We start from the raw sequence: 23783 nt of genomic DNA on the forward strand, positions 1-23783 counted from the left end.
TTATATTATATTGATCGGTAAAAATCAATATTGGTTGTTAAACAGTAGAATAATTTAGTAATGAATGGAACTTTAATTGTTAAAAAGTAAAATCACAAAAATATGATAAACTCCGAAAAGACTTCAATAGGAAAGTCCCTAATCAAATGGCAAAATCAAAGACGATTATCGAACAAGAAAATTGCCATAGAGTTACGATTATCATCCCGATTTTTTCAACGGCAATTTTCAAAGCGCTTAGACAATTCCAGTGCATCGTTACGATTCAAATATGATGTTATGGTATAGAAAAATCTTGCAGCTGAGTAACTATTGAAAAAACATGCTACATGATTTGAGAAAAATTACTGTAAAAATTTTACCTATATCTGCCGTCGCCATATTGGGATACATGTACTAGTCGTAATTCCAGTTACGATAATCTCTTTAATACCAGTGAACTCTATACCCACTCTTCTTCGTTAGAGAGGCAGAGTACCTGACCGTATTGGCTTACAAGAGAGCAACGGACGGACGGATCCTATGAACAAAGACGCGCAATCAGCAACACCAAATGCAAACACCGAGAAGAAGAAAAAAAACATAATTTCACTATAATTTTTTAATCAAGGTTGTAAAAATTACACATTAAAAAAAGCGTCATGGTTTTATGTAAAATGCATATACAATTGATTGTTACAAATGGCCGTTTCAAACAAAACTACTATGTATATATACGCGAAATAATTCAAAATAATCTTTGTTTCCGTGAAAAAAAATAGTAAAAAAAAATCATAAAATGATCATTTCAAATTACAAATATATATTATATAGGTGGTACACCATGCGGCATTGCTATTACTATTGCACTAAAATAATTCAGATCTTGTATATGAGGGAGTCATGACTACGGGGCCGCCGCCGAATGGGACTCTTGTGTTTGTACTCGAAATTCAATTTTGTACGGACAAGAGTGAGTTTTGTTCAACAAAAATGAATTCAGTTTAATAAAATTTGTAGCATACTACAAATTGAAATTTTGTCATTTTTGTTACACAGACTTTACTTTTGTTACCTAATTTGAAAATTGGGCGACAAAAGTCAATTTTGTGTTTATTTTTGAGTAGACAAAATTGAATTTTGTTAAACAGAAGTGAAAATTTAACACAAAAGTCAATTTTGTCTACACAAAAATAATGACAAAATTCATTTTTGTCATGACAAAATTCAATTTTGTGTTTATTTTTGTGTAGACAAAATTGACTTTAGTGACACGACATTGAATTCTGTCAAAAAAGTCAATTTTGTGTTAAATTTTCACTTCTGTCTAACAAAACTCAATTTTGTCTCCACACAAAAATAATTTTTATTACAAAATCACAGGATACTAATTTAATAGACTTTTGTATTTTAATTTCAATATCAGGTAACAAAATTTTGTATCATTACAATGTTTTTCATAACAAAATTGAAGTTCTCATTTACCAGTCTATATCACATAGTTTAATAAGACAAACATGATCTTATTATGACAGAATTGAATTTTGCGTACACAAAATTGATTTTGATTACAAAAAGTTCAAGTCCCATTCGGCGCCTCGTAATGACAGTCATATAGAATACAAGAACCATGGCTTGTCATATAAGAGGGTGTAAATGGGTTTACAGAAGAGAGAATAATAGGGGGATACAGAATAGAGAGAGAGCTGCATGAGAAAAAAATTGAATAATAGGCAAAAAGGGAAGGTTGAAATATAAAAGGGAATAAATGCATGCAAAATTTGAAGCATTGGATAAAAATGTATATACTGATTATAGAAGAGAATGACAATGCTTAGGATACAGTTATAACGTTATTATGATATAGACATCATTTTAAAGATAAAGAATAAGAGCGAAATAAAATACAGAAATAAACGGGACCCCCATCCAAACCCTCATGTTAAGTATATACTACTTTGTATACTTGTACACGATTGCAATTGATCCGAGACTCAGAGTTTGTTTGACGATGCATCAGCGCAACAAAAAAGGCTACTTGTATATCACGAAACGATTATAAAACGGATAAGAGGTATTCCAAAAAGTTACTCTAATGCAATATGTATGTAAACAAATGTTCATTGGCTAAAATTTATTTTATGTCAAATCCACAACTGACCGGCATTGAACCGCCATATTGAACAATATTTCAGAACACAAATTAAAAAAAACCCCACTACTCCGACAATGTAGACGTACAAAACATAAACACCAACTACAACGCGGTACAGATAGCCGGACTTAATACTGGCAACAAAATGTGCTGAGGTAAAACTAATTTACAAACATAACCAACACCCAACTACCACGTGTTATAGATAGCCGGACTTAATACAGGCACCAAAAGTTGCTGAGGTAAATCTAATTTTACGGGAGTATAAATCCTCTCACTTTTTGCATATATAAATAACTCGAGTCATCATAAAACTTTACTCAGTACTCGGAGTACACAGTGCTCGTCACACCAAATACGTTGATTGGTAGAATTTTGAGTTTGATTACGTTTTCTACACATTGATATCGTAAAATATCAGCCGCGAGCCATAATGTGCGATTGAGTGTAGCGATATCTATACGAATAAAACCCGATTGTTTGTTTATCGCCTGCACTCGTCTCAACGCCGTGATACGACAATTACAGAGCTACTGAGCAGGGTGATAGAGTCGTAGGGAAGGAGGATTGACTGAGAGATAGACGATATATACAAATAAAACAATCTACACGAAGAATGCTCGCAGTTACTGAAAGCAAGCCCAACAGCGACAAACTGTTATTATGTATTTAAAAGACAAAAACTAATTGCCTATAATAAAACAATAGTTTAACATTGGCAAGACTAAACATTTGATATACTACTTACATTGGCGAAAAGAGAGGTATAGATATGGCACTATTTTGCGATTTGTGACAGATCACAGGGTTTTAAAAAAGGTAAAAAAAAATCGATTATAAAAACCCATTTCATAATTAAAAAGCATAAAAAAGTAAAATTAAATGATTTTGAAAAGACAACAAAAACATAGATATAAATAAAACGAATGTGCTTTCACTCGGGCTTATTTGCGTTTAACAACTAGGGAAATGCAACCTTTCTTTAACCTTAACTTGCTACTGAGAATCACATGAAGATAGATGAAACTTTTTCATATTTTCTATATATTTCTACTTTGGGATATGCCCATGTCGTACATAGTTCATCAGACGCACCGCCTCGGCATGTCGCATTTTGTATTCTTCTTTTAACTCCCCTTCTGAAAAGTTCTTCAGTGTCATCCCATCTACCATGTCTTCTTCAAACAGTACCGAATATTTTTCCAGTTTCAGTTTATTTAGTATGTCACCGACATCAGAAATGTTTTTATTGCCAATGTCATGAGCGTCATTACCGACCTCATTATCGTTTTGCGTATTGTCTACTTTGGGTGATTTCATTTGTGACGTCACATCAAACACAGCATGACCATCTAACGAATCATCATCTCCATATATATCCGGTTCATAAATTGCTTCATTTTCTTCACATTTCACAATAGGGTTTACATGCTGCACATTGTTATTTTCGTAAGGTCTGTGTTTCTTCTGTTCTTTTTTATCCGGTACTTCATTTGATGGTGGTAACGGAAGTGGTCCACGTGGTGGTAAAGATGGCGTCTCTTTATCATTTGGTATATTTGGAAGCGGTCGTCCAACAGAAGTAGTTTTTGGCTTCTCATCAGAAGACGATTGTTTTCTTGGTGCTGGCAGAGGAGGTTCAATATAGTCGTAATCCTCTCCAGAATCTGCGTCTGTGCTAGTTTTTGGCGCTTCTTTCTTTTCCTCAATCATTCGAATATCTGTAAAAAAACAAACAAAAAACAACAAAAGCTAAAATAATGAAATAGTAAGACAATGTTTTAGATTTTTGATTTACAAACAATATACACTGTCTGCATAGGTTACTTTCCTCCGAATTCGTTATTACTTAGATCATGGGAAATGACACTTACTCTACACACCAAAGCCACTCACTGAACCATTGAAAGCTGGTTAGATACGTAGAGGAATATTATAGAGACGTCACGGTGACCAAAAGGGACCATAAAAAGGCCAAAATAAAGTAAAGATCAACTATGCCAAAGGGAATTGAATTTTTAGCCTCTTAGTAATTTCTTAATGTATTAACGGAGAGTATAAAAGAATATATCAAATCGTTTCTGAACCGAACCATTGACACCTTCGGGACTTTTAAACTTATCGTAGAAAACGTAAAAAGGTGACAAATGACATATAACAAAGAGCTCATTATGAACACAACTTCGGGACCCGTGGTATGAATGTGTGTTACCCGGTATTGAAGATGCAGATCATTTTGTTAAGTTTGTCCAGCTTATATATCTGTATAAACACAATATCTAATACAAACTGCAAAGAAAATTAGATCTCATAGAGTTTCATAACTTTATTTGTAGTGGTATTTTACTATTGTTTTCTACTGTCTATCTGTGTTCTATATATTTTAATATCTGTTGTTAATTATGCCATATAAAAAAAAGAAGATGTGGTATAATCGCAAATGAGACAACTTTCCACAAGAGACCAAAATGACACAGAAATTAACTACTATAGGTCACCGTACGGCCTTCAACAATGAGCAAACCCTATACAAAATATAACATGTTTATGCTTTTGCAATAGTGGTTCATCCATTCATTCCATAATTCAATGCCCATTTGAAATCATACCACACAGCATTGCTTAGTACGCACCTGTGTCAACATCATGGTCGTTGAATTTAGCAATGGATTTGACTTGTTCGTCCATTTTCTTTAGATATTCTTGAAACTTTTCTTTTGTCTGGTCTTCAATTCCATCAATATTCACTATGGTGATATCTGGGATTACAATTATTGTAGTGGTGTCGTCTGGTTTTATATAACCTGGAGTATAAGATTGTAGTTTTGATATTTATTAAAGCTGTTACAAATGTAATCTTAATGCTAGCAAGTTAAATAATCGCTTAGTCTGCTTGCTTCGTTTGTATAAATATTTGCTCAAGCATTGTAATTATTATTATCATCTGCAACCAAAAGACAGGATGGACTTCAAGTTGTATAATACATTGCCTAACTTATTATAACATTTATAAGTATAATGAAAGAATCTGAAGCTCCGTCTATAGTAAAAGCAGATGTTAATCTTAACTACAATGCTTCAGCATACATTTAAACAAACAAAGCAAGCAGGTGAACCAAACCTTTTTCTTGCTAGCATTAGGATAACACTTATAAATACAGGTTTGAGTGTTAATAATCATGAATTTCAATATGATTAGGGTAACCGAAGATAAAGATGTATTATTAGTATCTATGTGAAATATAATATCATCGTGTCTTAGACGATAACAGCCGTTAAGGAATATCAGAAATTCAAAAGTTAAAACAGGTTCGAAAAAAGATAATTGAAAAGACAATCCATTGCATTTACATTAATGATACTAAAGACAAAACTGAAGTTTAAAGAATTTTTTTTATTGATTGTCACTTTAAAATAAAAAAAACTTCTTGCTTTACTTTCGTTATTTTGTACAACTGTAACGTTGTTTTGTACAACTGTTACATTGTTTTGTACAACTGTAACGTTATTTTGTACACCTGTAACTTTGTTTTGTACAACTGTAACGTTATTTTGTACAACTGTGACGTTGTTTTGTACACCTGTAACATTCTTTTGTACAACTGTAACGTTGTTTTTTTACAACTTTAACGTTAATTGTACGACTGTAACGTTCTTTTGTACAACTGTAACGCGTTGTTTTGTACAACTGTAACACGTTGTTTTGTACAACTGTAACGTTGTTTTGTACAAGTTATCAAATGTACCAGGATTATAATTTAGTACGCCAGACGCGCGTTTCGTCTACATAAGACTCATCAGTGACGCATCATCATCAAAATATTTATAAAGCCAAACAAGTAAAAAGTTGAAGAGCATTGAGGATCCAAAATTCCAAAAAGTTGTGCCAAATACGGCTAAGGTAATCTATGCCTGGGATAAGAAATTCCTTAGTGTTTCGAAAAATTCAAAGTTTTGTAAACAGGAAATTTAGAAAAATGACCACATGATTATACAACTGTAACGTTATTTTGTACAATCGTAACGCGTTGTTTTGTACACTGTAACGTTGTTTTGTACAACTGTAACGCGTTGTTTTGTACAACTGTAACATGTTGTTTTGTACAACTGTAAAATTGTTTTGTTCATCTATAACGTTATTTTGTACAACTGTAACGCGTTGTTTTGTACAACTGTAACGTTGTTTTGTACACATGTAACGTTGTTTTGTACAACTGTAACGTTGTTTTGTATAACTGTAACGTTATTTTGTAAACAACTTCATAGATCATAACTTTTAATTTAAGTTAAAAATGACAACAATAATAGGATATTCAGTATAATAAATCAAATAACATATAGTTATTTATATAATGTTTAACCACATGACTCACGAATCCAGAGACAACACATATTTTAAATCTTCAAGATCACAATCACAAACAAAATATGATTGGGAAATATTATTTGTGCTTTGCACTCTAGATCAAGAAACTTTTCAGTGTCCAAAGATTTTTTTATAATAATATGAGCGTGTAATATAATAACCGTCCAATAAACAGTGTCCTTGTATAATACTCTTTGAATTCCTCTATGATGAGTAACATGGCGTTACAATCAGTCCGCCCACGATACCCCAGGGATAAGCGTGTAACAATAATACTCGTTGAACTCCTCTGTGGTGAGTAACTGAGCGTTACAATCAGTCCGCCCCCTACCCCAGGGATAACCGTGTAACAATATTACCGTCAAATAAACAGTGTCCTTGCATAATACTTGTTGAATGTCTCTGTGATGAGTAAATTTGCGTTACCATTAGTCAGCCCACCTACCCCAAGGATTAGCGTGTAACAATATTACCGTCCAATTAGCAGTGTCCTTGTATAATAACCGTTCAAACTCCTGTGTGATGAGTAACTGGGCGTAACTATCAGTCCGCGCACCTACCCAAGGATTAACGTGTAACAATATTACCGTCCAATCAACAGTGTTCTTTTAAGTAATACTCGTTGAACTCCTCTGTGATGAGTAACTGGGCGTTACTGTCAGTCCGCCCACCTACCCAAGATATTAACGTGAATAATATTACCGTCCAATAAACAGTGTTCTTTTAAGTAGTACTCGTTGAACTCCTCTGTGATGAGTAACTGGGCGTTAATGTCAGTCCGCCCACCCACCCCAGATATTAACGTGTAACAATATTACCGTCCAATAAACAATGTTCTTTTAAGTAATACTCGTTGAACTCCTCTGTGATGAGTAACTGGGTGTTACTGTCAGTCCGCCCACCTACCCAAGATATTAACGTGTAACAATATTACCGTCCAATAAACAGTGTTCTTTTAAGTAGTACTCGTTGAACTCCTCTGTGATGAGTAACTGGGCGTTACTGTCAGTCCGCCCACCTACCCCAGATATTAACGTGTAACAATATTACCGTCCAATAAACAATGTTCTTTTAAGTAATACTCGTTGAACTCCTCTGTGATGAGTAACACTGGGCGTTTCAATCAGTTCACCCACCTACCCTTGGATAAACGTGTAACAATATTACCGTCCAATAAAAAGTGTCCTTGTATGATACTTGTTGCACTCCTCTGTGATGAGTAACTAGGCGTTACCATCAGTCCGCAAACATACCCCAGGGATTAACGTGTAACATAAGTGTCCTTGTAGGTAGTACTAATTGAACTCCTCTGTGGTGAGTAACTGGACGTTACCTTCAGTCCGCCCACCTTCCCCAAGGATTAGCGTGTTACAATATTACCGTCCAATAAACAGTGTCCTTTTAAGTAATACTCGGTGAACTCCTCTGTGGTGGATAACTAGACGTTACCATCAGTCCGCCCACCTACCCCAAGGATTAGCGTGTTACAATATTACCGTCCAATAAACAGTGCCCGTGTATAATACTTGTTGAATTCCTCTGTGATGAATAACTGGGCGTTACAATCAAATCGCCCACCCTACCCAAGGGATAAGTCTGTAAAATAATTACCATCCAATAAACAGTGTCCTTGAAAGTAATACTCGTTGAACTCCTCTGTGATGAGTAACTGGGCAGTACCCTCAGGTCCAACAGTAATATCATTATGTTTTCGAGAGGAGGTAAAATTTACAAAAACTGGAAGTTTGTTGTTTTTAAGTATGGTTTTAAAGTTCTCTTCTGGTCCCACTGAAAGACATACACAATTTACTGTAGGTTTAGAACATAACTATCTTATATGAAAACTTAAATTAAACTCATTTTAATGTTTTTACAACTTCTATGTAACGTTCTTTTTTTTAAATTTAGTTTGCCGCATTGCGGATTAAGGTAGCACAATACAAAGATTTTTCATCCCCAATCAGACATCTTTAAACTGATGTAATTCCACTCATCTTTCTTTAAATTTTATAAATGAGGTACCAAAAGAAAGAAGAAGGACCAATCTTTCAAATTGTGATAATTTCATTATGACATAATTATTACATCATTAATTGTTATGTAATTAGTTGCCATATTGTGATGTCTATACTTGAATGAATTTAGCTTCTTTGTTATTCATAGCATCCCAAAATATTTTATAGATTCGTGCACAACACAGTTTGACCTCCAAAACTGTGTCTCAGATTTTGCCTATTGTATTTCATTCTCTCATACATCTTCAATGAAGTTTGCAACATCAATTCATAAGAGACCACTAAATTCAATTGGGTATAAAATTTGTTCTATTGATGTTTTTGGAAATCTGAGACACAGTTTTGGAGGTCAAGCTGTGTTGTACAAGAATATATAAAATATTTTGGGATGCTATGAAGAACAAAGAAGCTAAATTCATTCAAGTGTGGACATCACAATATAGCAACTAATTACATAATAATTAATTATGTAATAATTATGTCATAATGAAATTATCAAAATTTGAAAGATTAATCTTTCTTCTTTCTTTTGGTACCTTATCTATAAAATATAAAAAAGGATGAAATGAATTACTTCAGTTTAAAGTTGTCTGATTGGGAGAAACAAAATCTTTGTATTGTGCTACCTTAATTTAAAAACCTATATGATGTTTAGTTGAAGTTGATCTCACCTTTAATCAATAGAAAAATATTCATTGGTTATCTCAGAAACTTATGTATTATAGACCATGTATAGCGATAGTTTGTAACTTAGTCTAGCTTTTATTATTACTATTCATTTACTTTTGATTATTAAGTTTTTTTAAGTTATTTTGTTTTATGCAAAAGGTAATACTTAATTCTAATTTTTACAATTCTACAATACCTTCCATCTTATTGTGGTTGATAGAATGCGTTGATGAATAATAAAACGAGTAAGTTAGAGAAATTTATTCATCAGATATATGTATATCTATTTATCAGTCTTTGGTTTTCTTTGTTGCTTTAGTTTATGCCATGGCGTTGTCAGATTGTTTTCGACTTGTGAGTTTGAATATCCCATTGGTATCTTTCGCCTTACTTTCCGGGTCCAAGTCCCTACCCTTTTTTTTAGTTTGCCTTTAATTCTGTATTTTTTAGTTTTTTATTCAATTTCTGTAATTCGTCATTTGTTTGGAAATTATTCTCCATTTTTCATATTTAACCCTCCCCCATAATTCCATTGTCTTTTTTTTTTAAATCATTTTTATTTTCTTCTCTTTTTGTTTGTCTATGCATTTTCTTGTATCTTTTAAATTATTTTTGTATTCTCTTTGGTTTACTTTTTGTGACTTGGATGGTGAGTTGTCTCAATAGCACTCATACCACATCTCCTTCTATCTATCTATCCTTAAACCCAATACAGAACCTCATAAAGCTGAAAGCTGATACTCACACTTGTTACGTCCCTTTACAACCTGAAACTTTAAGTCTGAATCTACTGGTATACTGAAGAACTGTTCCCTTGTCGTTGATCGCTTGGCCATTACACGTTTCTGTGTTATGTAACGATGGAGACGTACAACCTGAAAACACATAAAAGCAGATTAGATATGAATAAAAGGTTTTGATTGATGACTGATTGGTGTTAAACGATGATTTCAGCACGTGTTGCTATTTCATGGCGGATTCATTCTTTGAGGAAGCTGGAGTGCCCTAAGAGAATCACCGACCATAACAACCAGCCATAACAGGATAGTCAATTTAAATTGGCCATACGCGTCACTTGGGAGTTCGAACCCACAACCTGAGTGTTGAATAAAATCCACACCAAGCCCAAACAACGTTTTAAATATATTTCACGATATTTGTTTGCTGTGCCATCGCAAAAAATGCAGAGGCGGATTTAGGGGGGGCAGGGGGCCCGGGCCCCCTCCTTTTTGGGAAAAAAATTGGTTGCTTATATAGGGAATCACTGAAGCGTGACTGGAGCGGGCCCCCTCTTAGGTCAGTCAGTGGGCCCCCACTTATGAAAATGTTTAGATCCGCCCCTGAAATGTGATAACAGCTGTATTCTTACTTGAATTCAGACATTGGGATTGTACAAATTGCGTGTCAAGCTTGGACGGGCACCGAATTCCTTATAGAAAAAAAAGATGATTTATGATCTTTTTCGTTTTCGCTAGCCAAGAGTTACGATCGAGTCCCGTTGGCAAGCAAAGATGGCTCTCTTTGAAAAATATAAATTAATCTTTTATTCAAATCCTAATTTATTTATTTCGGCTTCTAACTTTAACACATTATAAAATGATCCATCATGGCTCAGTTTAAATACAGAGTTCGAAAACGACGTTTCCGACAAAGTTATTCCGGAAACGCATGTTTGCTATGACAATTACGATAATAATGGTATGTCGTCTGAAGCCAGTCTCACATGATGTACATAGTTCATCTCCCGTCAATTTATTCTTTTTTTCTAAATTGTTGCAGTTTTATGTCAAGACAAAAATCACAGCTTGCTTTTTTTTTCTTGGGTTGTATGGTTGTTTCAATATTTTTTTGTTTTTTGTTTCTTGATACTTTTGTTTTGAATGTTTTTGTTGTGTTTTGTAAAATGGATGGAGGTGGGGTGGGGGATAATATCTTAGGAAGTCAATGTTCCATTTCAGGATCCTCCCTGTTCTTATAAAAGTTGAAAAGCAAATTTCAGATACCATAGATATTATCTTGTTCGGTAAACAGTTTCGTTTCATTAAACAGAGAAACTTTTCCGGCAGTGTATCACGTCGTTATATGAACGATCTTATCTTATAATTGTTTATTTCCTAAGTGATAAGATTTACATACATGTAGGTGTTTTCTGCAGTTTGTGGGAATCCAACGCAGACGGGTTTCAGATGATACTTTAGCACGACCTATGAAATTAAATCTGCCTTTTTTTCAAATGTGTAGATATGACTGTATTTTATTTTAGCGCTTGATTCAGTTTAAAGATAAACGTATATCTTTCCTGAGTTTAAAAAAATAAATAAAAGTATGTTTTTATATCTTTATAAACAATACCTTTTAGCGCTTGATTCAGTTTAAAGATAAACACATATCTTTCCTGAGTTTAAAAAATAAATAAAAGTATGTTTTTATATGACCTTACCTGATCAGAGGCGACATCATCGAATTTTGTCTTCCCATAAACTCCACCAGTAATTATGGCCAACTGGGGGAGTTTGTTCTTGTATTTATCAAAGTAGTCCTTCAGATTCAATTCTGAATCTTCATCATATTTGTACTCCATTCTAAAAACAATAAAACTGATTGGAAAACTGAAATCAACATTTTCATAGGTGAAGGTTAAATATTAATGGGTCAAGGTTAAATATTCATGGTCAATGTTAAATATTTATGGTCAAGAATAAATATTCATTGACATCGTATTAAAATGTTTAAGGTAAAGGTTAAATATTAATGTAAAATGACCCTTCATACTTTTGTACGAATATTTTTGGATTTCGAGTCCAACATACTACATTCCCTATTTACAGGATTTGTAGAAGATTCGATCACATAATTTGCAATCTTGTCAAAGATGATACGAGTCGTCAAAAATGGAAAGTTTGGAGAATATTTGGTTGCAGGCCATATATCGTTTCTTCAATCCATGAAAGAGTCTGTTGGAAGGTCTTTAATTTTCTATAATGTGTTGTTTGTCTGTTTGTCTGTTTGTCTGTTTGTCTGTTTGTCTGTTTGTCTTTTTTTTTTTATTTAGCCATGGCGTTATCAGTTTATTTTAGACTTATGAGTTTGACTGTTTCTTTGGTATCTTTCGCCTCTCTCTAAATAGGAAACTTCAATGTAAATAAAGAGATGCGGCTTCAGATTATTTGAAGTTCAGAACCACAAAAAATCAACTTTGTGCAGAAAATGTTTAACAGCTAAGTTTTTTGCACTACTGGTACTCTTCAATTCGTTTATTGTATTTAAAATGTAGTTGACCGTCGTAAAGGTTTAATCTCTGTGTTGAGAACAGAGCTTTGGTTCAAACTTAAAAAAGTTTTTTTCCCCAATGCTATATGAGAGAAATACGAAAGAATATAATCATATAAAATATAAAAATAATTTTTCCGAAAAATTACAGAGTTAGATAATAGAAATTCATAATCAGTAACATTGGTTTTATTTTAAATATTTCATATCCCCTCTTTAAGCATATATTTCATTTAAATATTTTATATCTCCTGTTTAGCCATATATTTCATTTAAATATTTTATATCGTCATTTTAAGCATATATTTCATTATAAATATTTTATATCTCTTCTTTAAGCATATATTTCCTTTAAATATTTTATATCTACTCTTTAAGCATATATTTCATTTAAATATTTTATATCTCCTCTTTAAGCTTATATTTCAAATTCGGGACTTTTTATAGCTAACTATAGGTATTGGGTTTCCTCATTGTTCAAGACCGTATGGTAATTTATAGATGCTTTAGTCTGTGTTATTTTTACCCTGATAGAAGTTGTCTCATTCCAATCAGACAACTTTCCTTATTTCTATATTCACAGTTTTTGTTTTACAGAACTCTCTTTTTGTACGATTTTGCTTACAACGTCGAAAAAAGTTGTAGAAATTTATACGCAAATTCATAAAAAAATAAATCCCCTATTCCATGATATCATCACTGATTGGGCTGAAATTTTTACTTTATAATTGTAAGTACAACACGTTAAGTATACAATTGCACATTTTATTGCTCAACCAATAAAAGTGGTAATTTCATAGAGATAAGATGAACACTTAACTTAAGTATCATGTTTAAACAGGGACCACTTCCATATAAACAATTGTTTCAATTGAATATTTTTATCAGAACTCCCGAGCACATCCGCCGATATCTCTACGAAGTCACAAGTCTGAAATGTTTAATTTTTGTCTGAATTTTGTTTTTAATTAACATCTTGGAAAGTAAGAATGATGTTTTGATTTTTAATTTACATATTTTTAACGTTCACAACTTATCTTTAGAAAACCTTAACATTATTTAATCAATTTTATTCTAAATTGAACTTGTCTTAACATTCTTAATTTTTTTAAACAGATTCTTAATATTCTTAATGTGTTTTATCAAATTCTTAACATTCTGAATTGTTTTAACAGATTCTTAACATTCTTAATTTGTTTAACAGATTCATATCATTCTGCGTTTGTTAACAGTTTCTTATCATTCTTATTTTTTTTTAACAAATTCATAACATTCTGAATTTGTTAATTTGTTTTTACAGATTCTAAACATATGAATTTGTTTAACATATTCATCACATTCTTAAATTGTTTTATCCGATTCTTAACATTCAGAATTTGTTTAACAGATTCTAAATTTGTTCAAAAATAATAACTGATTATTAAAGTTTTTAATTTCTCGAAACACACTCTAAACGTTTTTTAATTTTCCGATCTTTGGTCGTGTTGTTGTCTCAGTGCGTCCGGTGTATATACAAAATTTAGTCCTGGTATCTATGATGAGTTTATTTGACATATTCCTCGTTTCCATTCTCAAGTTTATGTATAATTTGTACATGTTTTTGACAATAATATTTGTATTCTAGTTTAATTCAATCAAAGTTGGCTCTGCATTTCTTTACACATTCGATCTTCTTGTACGCTTTTTATTTTTACACAGATCGAAAATGAAAGATGGCACAGAATTTCATTCCAACCAATGTTTTTGGATCACGTTCAACTTGCAATGAGATTTATCCTTATGCTCATTGAAGGCCAAACTCTAACGTTGAAGAACAACAATACAAACAACCAAGATATTTAGAAACAAGAATGTGTCCATAGTACACGGATGCCCCACTCCCACTATCATTTCCTATGTTCAGTGGACCGTGAAATTGGGGTCAAAACTTTAATTTGGAATTAAAATTAGAAAGATCATATCATGGGGAACATGTGTACTAAGTTTCATTTTGATTGGACTTCAACTTCATCAAAAACTACCTTGACCAAATTTTAACCTGAACTTTGCACTATCATTTTCTATGTTCAGTGGACCATGAAATTGAGGTCAAAACTATAATTTGGAATTAAAATTAGAAAGAAATATCATGGGGAACATGTGTACTAAGTTTCAAGTTGATTGGTTTTTGGTCAACTACCTTGACCAAAAACTTTAACCTGAAGCGAACGGACGCACAGACGGACGAACGAACGAACGAACGGAGGCACAGACCAGAAAACATAATGCCCCTCTACTATCGTAGGTGGGGCATAAAAAGGAAGAAAAAAACATAAGATGACTTGACTAAATGTATGACATACAGCAATATTCATGAGAAATGATTCGAAGTAAGACATATCGGTCCTTTTTTTGTTGTTGAATATCTTATATAATTGAGTAATTGTCTTTTAATTTTTGTGTCGTAATTAGGTTGTTGTTTCATTGACTTGTACACACTATTTCCTTCTATTGTATTTACATTTAATAAGGATCGGTATTTTATATACTTCATATGGTGTTTTTAAACTGTAACAGTTCAAAGGTTTTTGTTTGTTTGCTACTGTTTATGTATACGAGGTGAAATACTTGGATTTTGTTAACGAACAAAAAGTGATATCGTAGGATTAACTAACTTATAAGATTACTTATTTTAAAATAACTTTTAAATTAACAGTGGAAAACAGAACGAACATGACAATTTCAGTTCTATAAATAGATTGTTGTTTGTTAGTGTTTTTCATAGGTGTTTCCCTTTTTTAAGGCGGTTGGTTTTCCTATTTGAATTATTTGGCACTAGTAATTTGCTCATTTGCTCAACTAGTAATTTGGGGCTCTTTTATAGCTTGCTGTTCGAAATGAGCCAATGCTCCGGGTGGAAGGCCGTACTTTGACCTATAATGGTTTACTTTTTATACATTTTGACTTGGATGGAGAGTTGTCTCGCTGGAACTCATGCCACATCTTCTTACTTATTTGTAAAGTCTGCTGACAGTTTCTGAGGACAGTTTGGTCAAAATATTCGTTTTGAAATTAAATTAAAAAAAAAAAAACCCAAAAAAACAATAGTATAAAATAATGTTAATACAGCTATATAAAAATAAGAGGATGACAGCCAATGAAACAATTATCCACCAGAGATCCAATGAAGAGGGTGCAAGCAAATATATGTCACTAAAAATGAGCAAAAACCTATACCGTCCAGTCAGCTATAAAAGGCAGGCTCTGACATGACAAAATGTACATGTATAAGTCTGTGGAATGCTGTGTTCGCATTAATGGACATCAGACAGATTAGTTTAACGTTCAATGTGGTCTTAAACAAGGCTGCGACATGACAAAATGTACATGAAAACTATTTTTTATAACATGCACATGCACATACTTTTATAAATGTCAAGCATGCATGCATTTCTATTTACACACGGTGAACTTTGATAGATTACTGAGGACAGCCTATTGCTTTAATTAACTGTAGCGTGCTCTAATGAGATGGTAAGTGAAACCTAGACTTGCTACATGTCCCTTCCTAATTATTATTATTTTTTCAATTTTGCCCCTTTAATAATTTTACTGCTATAACTAGGAGATTACAATTATACTGACATCTGCAGGAGGCAATCAGTAGGCTGGCACTTATCAGTAAACATATAAATTAGTAAGAGAGAAATATTAGAAAGGGAATTGTAGCAAGTCTAAGTGAAACCGAGTAGGAATCATTTTTAATTCAAAAGTTGGTACAAAATGCAAAATTGGCACTGGACATCTTAGTGAAAAGCCCTTAAAGGGTGAGATATTATAATTACTATACTACATGACCTACATGTGTTGTCCCGAATGAAAAGCCCGAATAGAGTGATATAAAATAAGCCTATTATACATGTATTTACTATAAATGGCCTACATGTGTTGTCCCGAATGACAAAACCTATGAGGGTGTCCCGAATGAAAAGCCCTAAGAGGTTAATATAAAAATAACACTATTATAATTACTATTAATTGCCTACCTGTGTTGTCCCGAATGACAAAATCCATGAGGGTGTCTCGAATGAAAAGCCCTAAGAGGTTAATATAAAAATAACACTATTATAATTACTATAAATGGCCTACATGTGTTGTCCCGAATGAAAAGCCCGAGGGTTATATAAAAATTAGCCTATTATAGTGACTATAAATGACCTACCTGTGTTGTCCCGAATGACAAAACCTATGAGGGTGTCCCGAATGAAAACCCCTAACAGGTTAATATAAAAATAACACTATTATAATTACTATTAATTGCCTACCTGTGTTGTCTTGTTGTTTTTCTTTACAATTACAAACAAGGAAGTTAATATTCTTTTGAAAAACTAAATTTAAAGTTGAACTACTTATGCATGTTAAGTGTTATAGTGATTTAAATAACATACGGAAGTGAAAGATGTCTTTATAGATATTTTAATATCGTATTTCATTTAATTTGGATAATTGCCAGACGAACGGTGATGCAAAATTTTTATAAGCGTGGGAATTCCAAAATAGTTGTGAGGCAGGGTCATCAAAGTTAGGGGAAACAAGAGAAAGTGAAACCGTTAATCTCATACGGGTTCGAGAAATTAATTATTGCGTCAATTTTTGCTATATATATATCTACATCTAATGGAGTTTCCAATCAATTCGTCATTCCTGTTCCATGGTTAAGTTTCGAAATACTTAGCACTGCTTTAGATGAGAAAACGAAACCATTTGGTTTGGTTGTTTCATAAATTTTTGTTTGCTTTTTATACGCCCTCAGGCTGTTGTACATGTTTGATGCATAACTATAAGTTAAGAGGAATGCTCTACTAATATTATAAAGTGGAGGGAACGGAATGAAAGGCAAGAGATTTAATCTACCAGTGAAAAATGCGGACATGTTTAACATAGGCAGAGCTTTTGTCTTATAAAACAAACAAACTACTTATTGAATGACAACACGACACAATCTGATCGGCAGACAGTTTATGCAAGTGAATCGCACTCCTTAGACTGAAATAGTTGACCCCAGTTTCTATGCATTGGTCCGCCACAATTTATTTGTAAACATGATAATTATTATTAACAAAAAAATATTTTCCAGTTAATGCATTGCCATAAATTTGCTTTATAAACAAAACTATTGATGAAAATCACAAACAATTAAAAAAAACTGCTTGCTTGGTTGATTGATGTTTAACGCTACGTTCAACTCTATTGTGCTATTTGCATTATTTGGGGGCAACTCTATTGTGCTATTTGGGGGCAACTCTATTGTGCTATTTGTGGGCAACTCTATTGTGCTATTTGGGGGCAACTCTATTGTGCTATTTGAAGGAAACTCTATTGTGCTATTTGGGGCAACTCTATTGTGCTATGTGGGGCAACTCTATTGTGCTATTTGGGGGCGCTCAGTTTTTATTGGCGGAAGAAGCCGAAGTAGCCGGAGAGAACCACCGGACTTTAATAGCAAAACGACGAACAATTAAAAAAAAATTAAAAAAAAATATTGACTTTTTTTTTCATAAGCTGTGCTACTAAGAATCAAAATGCATTAAGTTTTTTTAACTTTATTGTTAGTCATAATAGTATTGTAGGTACAATTGTTTATCCAATGACAAAACCACCGTCCTGGATCGAACTGAAACAAAAATCAAAGTGAATTCAAAGATCATGCACGTAGAACAATTATTGCATAAGTATGTACACAAGTAGACTAGGTTTTCGGATGATAGTTGTCTTACTGTCAATCATCACATTTATCACATCTCCCTCTTTACATACACATCAAGGAGACAGCAACAAAGTAAAAGAAAATCGTGAAATATTACTTTCTTTCTACGTGTGTACGTGTTTCACACACAAGTGCGGTAAACTACCCTTTTGATTCTATTATTATTTTTTAATCATACGTATGCAAATATTATTATAAGGAGATGTTGTATGACGGGGCAACTAACTATCCACCAAAGATCAAATGACAACAATGGACTAAAGTAAAGTGATCATTTCAATATTTTAAGTTGCTTTTAGAACTGGCAGATACGACACGTAACGTATCTATATAATTAAGTTTCGAAAACTAATATTTTGTTTGTTTTTGCAGTCGTGCACTCTATAATTCCTCTGTTTCATATGCATTTGGTAAGAGTTGTCTCTCTTTATCGGATAGAGCTGCATATATTTGTGTTTTTGTCTTCTGCTCAACAATTAATTATACAAATTCTGTTATATCTATTTGCGTACTTGTTAGTTTATTTGGTAAAGAATGATTGTACCGCTCTTACTCAAAATTATTGTGATTATGCTGTATATTGTCTTTTGGCCGATTATTATCATATTTATTATGTATAAATCCAATAAGCTGTTCGTACAGAAATAAAGCATTAGTAGTTTTCTTTATATCAGAAAAACTTCGATTAGAATAATAAAAAAATGTCCATGTCTCTGCTCTTTCGACCTTAAACTAACCTTTCATAGCATACATATTTCTGTTTTAATATACACTGGTCATCAAACCACGTGCTAGAATGCTGTGCGTGAATCGCTAGACAATCCTCTCCCTGACTGTGTTGATTATCTGGTTGTCCGTGATACCAATTTGTAAAGTTAAAGAGTTGACCACTAGATGGCCATTCCCATTCCCCTTCTTGAAAATCATCAGTACCATCTGTCCAGTATGATCCTACAAACAAATGAATCGTCAGTAAAATCTGTCAAGTATGATCCTACACACAAATAAATCATCAGTACCATCTGTCCAGTATGATCTTACAAACAAATAAATCGTCAGTACCATCTGTCAAGTATGATCCTACTTACAATTAAATCGTCAGTACCATCTGTCAAGTATGATCCTACAAACTAATAGATCGTCAGAACCATCTATCCAGTAATATCCTACACACAAATAAATAATCAGTAACATCTGTCCAGTATGATCCTACAAACTAATAAATCGTCAGTACCCTCTGTCCAGTAATATTCTACAAACAAATAAATCGTCAGTACCACCTGTCCAGTATGATCCTACATACAAATAAAGCGTCAGTACCATCTATCCAGTACGACCCCACACACGAATAAATCGTCAGTACCAACTGTCCAGTTTTATCCTAGAAACAATATAATCGTCAGAACCATCTGCCCAGTATGATCCTACAAACAAATAAATCGTCAGTACCATCTGTCCAGTATGATCCTACAAACAAATAAATCGTCACTACTATCTATCCAGTACGATCCTACAAACAAATAAATCGCCAGTACCACCTGTCCAGTATGATCCTACATACAATTAAATCGTCAGTACCATCTGTCCAGTATGATCCTACAAACATATAAATCGTCAGTACCATCTGTCCTGTATGATCCTACATACAAATAAAGTGTCAGTACCATCTGTCCAGTATTATCCTACAAACAAATAAATCATCAGTACTGTACCATCTGTCCAGTATGATCCTACAAACAAATAAATCGTCAGTAACATCTGTCCAGTATGATCCTACAATCAAATAAATCATCAGTACCATCTGTACAGTATGATCCTACAAACAATTAAATCGTCAGTACCATCTGTCCAGTATGATCCTACAAACAATTAAATCGTCAGTACCATCTGTCCAGTATGATCCTACAAACAAATAAATCGTCCACCATCTGTCCTGTATGATCCTACAGACAAATAAATCATTAGTACCATATGTCCAGTATGGTCCTACAAATACATAACTTATTCCGAATGAAAAATTACATAATTATGTCATGTGATCGTGACATCATCAACTTTTTATGGTTTACTCCGGTTTTAAAATGTTAAAATGGAATTTAGAATTAAATTTTACATTATTTTGAAAATTATTTAAAAACAAATTTGGCCAGAACGACACACCAATATTGATACGAAAATATTTAATGAGGGGCTGATTTTAATACCGAGACCGACACAAGCATATTTGAAAGACACAGAGAACCCTTTATATGTGAAATAGTTTTACACGATAATGCATTTGTCAAGTAAACTTTACGAGCAGAAGGGATATAAGCTTGGCAGTTGTTATACAATGTCACGCAGAGGCGTATTTTGTACGCTGATTGAATTCAGTTTGTAGATAATATGCTACATATAATGATAAAGAAGCTACGATTTTTCGTTAGAGTAATTATTAACGTTCTTTAAAAGTCCCGTTTCCAGATATGAAGGCGATCAGAAAATTGGGAAAAAATCATTTGAAATATGCTTTTCTGACACGGTACACGCACACAAATACCCCCAAATCGAACTTAAATACATTTTAATCTTAATAGAATAGATGTAAATCGAGTTTATCATTAATGTTCTGAATCATAAATCCTACAGGCTTTTATTTAAACCATTACAACTGAACTTTCAATTAGAAATAAAAATTTTAGCATGGGTGTACTGAAAATTTGACATATTTTGAAAATGACCCATATATCTTTTTGTAGAGGGGGACTGGCCTAAGGGAGCGTGCTCCAGTGATTCCCTATAAAATCAATCAAGTGTTTCCCTCTAAAAAGGGGGGAGCTTTACAGACACCCTGTATTCGCCTATGTATAAATACCTCCATGCCTGTTGATTTGATTTACAACAAATGTATTGATATCATTTGTGTTAACTACAACCAACGAACTTCTGTGTGTTCTGCAATTAACCTGCAAAAGGAAAAACTAATTATCTAAAATTAACATTTTTTGTTTTTTGATATACAAGCAACAATCAATCAATCAAAACTTGAGACACATTAAATTTACACTTCTAGGAACTATATCGTCCGTTGCTGTTGCTTCGTCTAATGAGTACTTTTGTTAACAACAGGTGAGTGGTCTATACTTGTACCTCATACATGTACCTAGCTACTAAATCAGGTTTAATTAACTCACAATTTTCTTCGGAAATACCTGTATCAAGTCAGAAATGTGACAGTTGTTTTTTCCTGTCGATCCGTTTGTTAATATACTACATGCAATATTTTCTCAGATAATATTACCCCCCCCCCCCAAAAAAAAAACCCACCCGTTGTTATTTTGAGTTTACCTTACAGTTCGGTTTTTCAATTATTCTAATATTACCAATTTTATGAAAATACGGGAGGAATACACCAATTTCAAATTTCAGATTCCGAATTTTGAATGGCTTGCGAAAGACGTTAGCAAAACAATCTGACGTGTAGTGTTTTCTTCTGTCAAGCACAAAAAAATAAGATTTTTTTAAATCTTCAATCGCGAAAGTGATGCGCAGGATGGTGATTTTGAAGAAAAGGAAAACAAATATGAAAAAAAAAATGAGGGGAAAATCATTAACTTTTTCAATAAGCTGAAATAAATTTGGGTGCGTTCGTTGTCTTTTCTATTCTTATGGTTTTGTTTGCACTTACTGCAGCTTCGTACCAGGATTTTTTCTCGTCACTAAAATAAAAACACATTCCAGCATGGTATTTCCACCCAGCTCTGCACAGACACAAGACATACCCGGATAGACACACTAAAAAAAAAAGTTAAATACAACCAAAAGTATCAATTACATTTTAGCTACTAGTGCAAATAAGAAGTTTAAACATAAGTGAAATGTCATGTTCTACGCAAACCAGTTGCAGACATGACCAAAGTAGCCCTTAGATGGACACAAGAATTTTTTTTTAGGAAAACCGAAAAACAGACCAGAGATAAATCGAGGAAACTTGTCCTTGTCCTACTACTCCGAAATATATAAATGAACTAAAATTAAAAATCATACAAGACTAACAAAGGCCAGAGTCTCTTGACTTGGAACAGGCGCAAACATGCGGAGGAATTTAAGATGTTTATCACCGTTTTTTGTCTATTTTTTCTTTTCTGTCATCATGTTTTTCTTCGGCTTGTGTTTGATAACCTAAGACACATTTAAGGCACCGTACGGCCTTCAATGTCTAATGCGTAAATCTCATATTGTACATGTAAATAGGCAGCAATAATATTCATGACAAAATGAAAAATATTGTGAATGAGAAAATCAATGTCCTTATTTGGGAATGAAAATTAACAAATATAACAGACAGCAACCAGTGAACTACATGAGTTAATTCAGTGTCATAAATATTTACTTACAAGAAATGATAAGTCTAAAATACCATACACATGACATTATATCCAAATGGTCTTCGTAGATTAAAAATGAGGATCTTTGTCTTATCTTTATTACCGTAGTTTAGTTCGGTGTAATCACTCGCTTTTTATCATAATACTGCAGAATAAATAATTTATAGCGGCAAACACGTAGACGCTCTTTTCGTTCAGAGATATTCCGTTTTCCCCAAGTCCGATTTCATTTTTACGATGTAGTATGCGTTTGGATCAGTACAACATATTCTGTATTCTGCTCATTTACAAAGAGATCGGGTCAATATAGACAATTTTAGTAGAACTTTGTTTAAATAGAAGTTTACAAAAACATCCCATATTCATAGTTGGCATGAAGTTAATACTAGGTTGATGGACAGAATATGTCTTCTGATATGACTTTTTCAACCTCCAAATAAAAACAGCAACTAAGCCTGACCTCTCCTATATCGAACAGTTTTGCAAAAATAACTAGATTTATGAGTCGATATATTCATACAAAAAGTTTGAAATATACTTGAAAATTGTTATACATATACATGATGAAATATTTCAAAATCGTTACACTTGGCTACACTGAACCTATGACAAATAAAGCATGAATGTGTGTACAGTTCATTATCAGCGATGTCGGTCAAGCGGTGGTATACTATATTGATAGTAACTGGGCAGGGCCGTAACTAGGGTTCGAATTCAGGGGAGGCAGAGGTTTGAGAACCGCCGATTGAGATCCCAAAGACAGGGGGTTTGGGGACACAGCCCCCCACCGTTTTTTTTCTCTCAGTAAAATGGCTCAAAATGACCCGTGTTCCTTGGATTTCCTTAAATTACTTTAAGTAACATCGGTATTGCTTGAACCTGGAAACAATTTGTATGCAAAACCAACCTGAGATTGCTGTTCGGGGTAAGCCAAGGCTCCGTTAGAAGGCCGTACTTTGGCCTATAATTATTAACATTAAATACATTGTGACCGCGGATTTTTTTTCTCAATATGGCTAAAAATTACCCGTTTTCCTTCGATCTTCTTACTTTAAGAAACATCAGTAATTGTGGATCCTGGAAGCAATTTTTATGCAAATAATTATTATCTGTATTTAAAGATACTTTTGTTAGAAATCAAACTAGTAAATTAAAAAAAAACATATAAAGCAAGATCATAGAACGCAAGATATTTTTTTTTTATCGAGGACCTTGA

General features: G+C 33.2%; 2 protein-coding genes across 2 annotated transcripts; both read right to left on the minus strand.

Annotated features, from left to right (window-relative positions):
• Window positions 1-586: 586 nt before the first annotated feature.
• LOC139498068 (uncharacterized) lies at window positions 587-16397 on the minus strand. The gene is made up of 6 exons (XM_071286389.1): window positions 16377-16397; window positions 11625-11766; window positions 9930-10059; window positions 8112-8288; window positions 4768-4938; window positions 587-3855 (listed from the first exon to the last, which is right to left on the minus strand). Exons 2-6 carry the CDS (start codon window positions 11763-11765, stop codon window positions 3185-3187), a joined length of 1290 nt encoding a protein of 429 aa, XP_071142490.1. The 5' UTR covers window position 11766; window positions 16377-16397; the 3' UTR covers window positions 587-3184.
• Window positions 16398-18020: 1623 nt separating this feature from the next.
• Window positions 18021-22718, minus strand: LOC139499381 (perlucin-like protein). Its single transcript, XM_071288064.1, has 5 exons — window positions 22577-22718; window positions 21868-21974; window positions 21055-21145; window positions 18938-19151; window positions 18021-18107 (listed from the first exon to the last, which is right to left on the minus strand). The coding sequence occupies exons 1-5, from the start codon at window positions 22611-22613 to the stop codon at window positions 18074-18076; spliced, it is 483 nt and encodes a 160-aa protein (XP_071144165.1). The 5' UTR covers window positions 22614-22718; the 3' UTR covers window positions 18021-18073.
• Window positions 22719-23783: the final 1065 nt, after the last annotated feature.

This window comes from Mytilus edulis, chromosome 12 (genome assembly GCF_963676685.1).
Source record: "Mytilus edulis chromosome 12, xbMytEdul2.2, whole genome shotgun sequence".
In the NCBI taxonomy this organism is placed as follows: domain Eukaryota; kingdom Metazoa; phylum Mollusca; class Bivalvia; order Mytilida; family Mytilidae; genus Mytilus; species Mytilus edulis.

Bases quoted from the DNA above. Each gene is read 5' to 3' on its own strand.
- LOC139498068 (XM_071286389.1), bottom strand. From the start codon at position 11,765: ATGGAGTACAAATATGATGAAGATTCAGAATTGAATCTGAAGGACTAC. The intron at 10,060-11,624 runs GTAAGGTCATAT...ATGTGTTTTCAG, and splicing joins ATGATGTCGCCTCTGATCAG to GTTGTACGTCTCCATCGTTA. The intron at 4,939-8,111 runs GTAATTATTTTA...CTTATACTCCAG, and splicing joins AGGACACTGTTTATTGGATG to GTTATATAAAACCAGACGAC.
- LOC139499381 (XM_071288064.1), bottom strand. From the start codon at position 22,613: ATGTCATGTGTATGGTATTTTAGACTTATCATTTCTT. The intron at 21,146-21,867 runs GTAAGTGCAAAC...TTCCTTTTGCAG, and splicing joins AATCCTGGTACGAAGCTGCA to GTTAATTGCAGAACACACAG. The intron at 19,152-21,054 runs GTATTTATACAT...ATTTGTTTGTAG, and splicing joins TCAAATCAACAGGCATGGAG to GATCATACTGGACAGATGGT.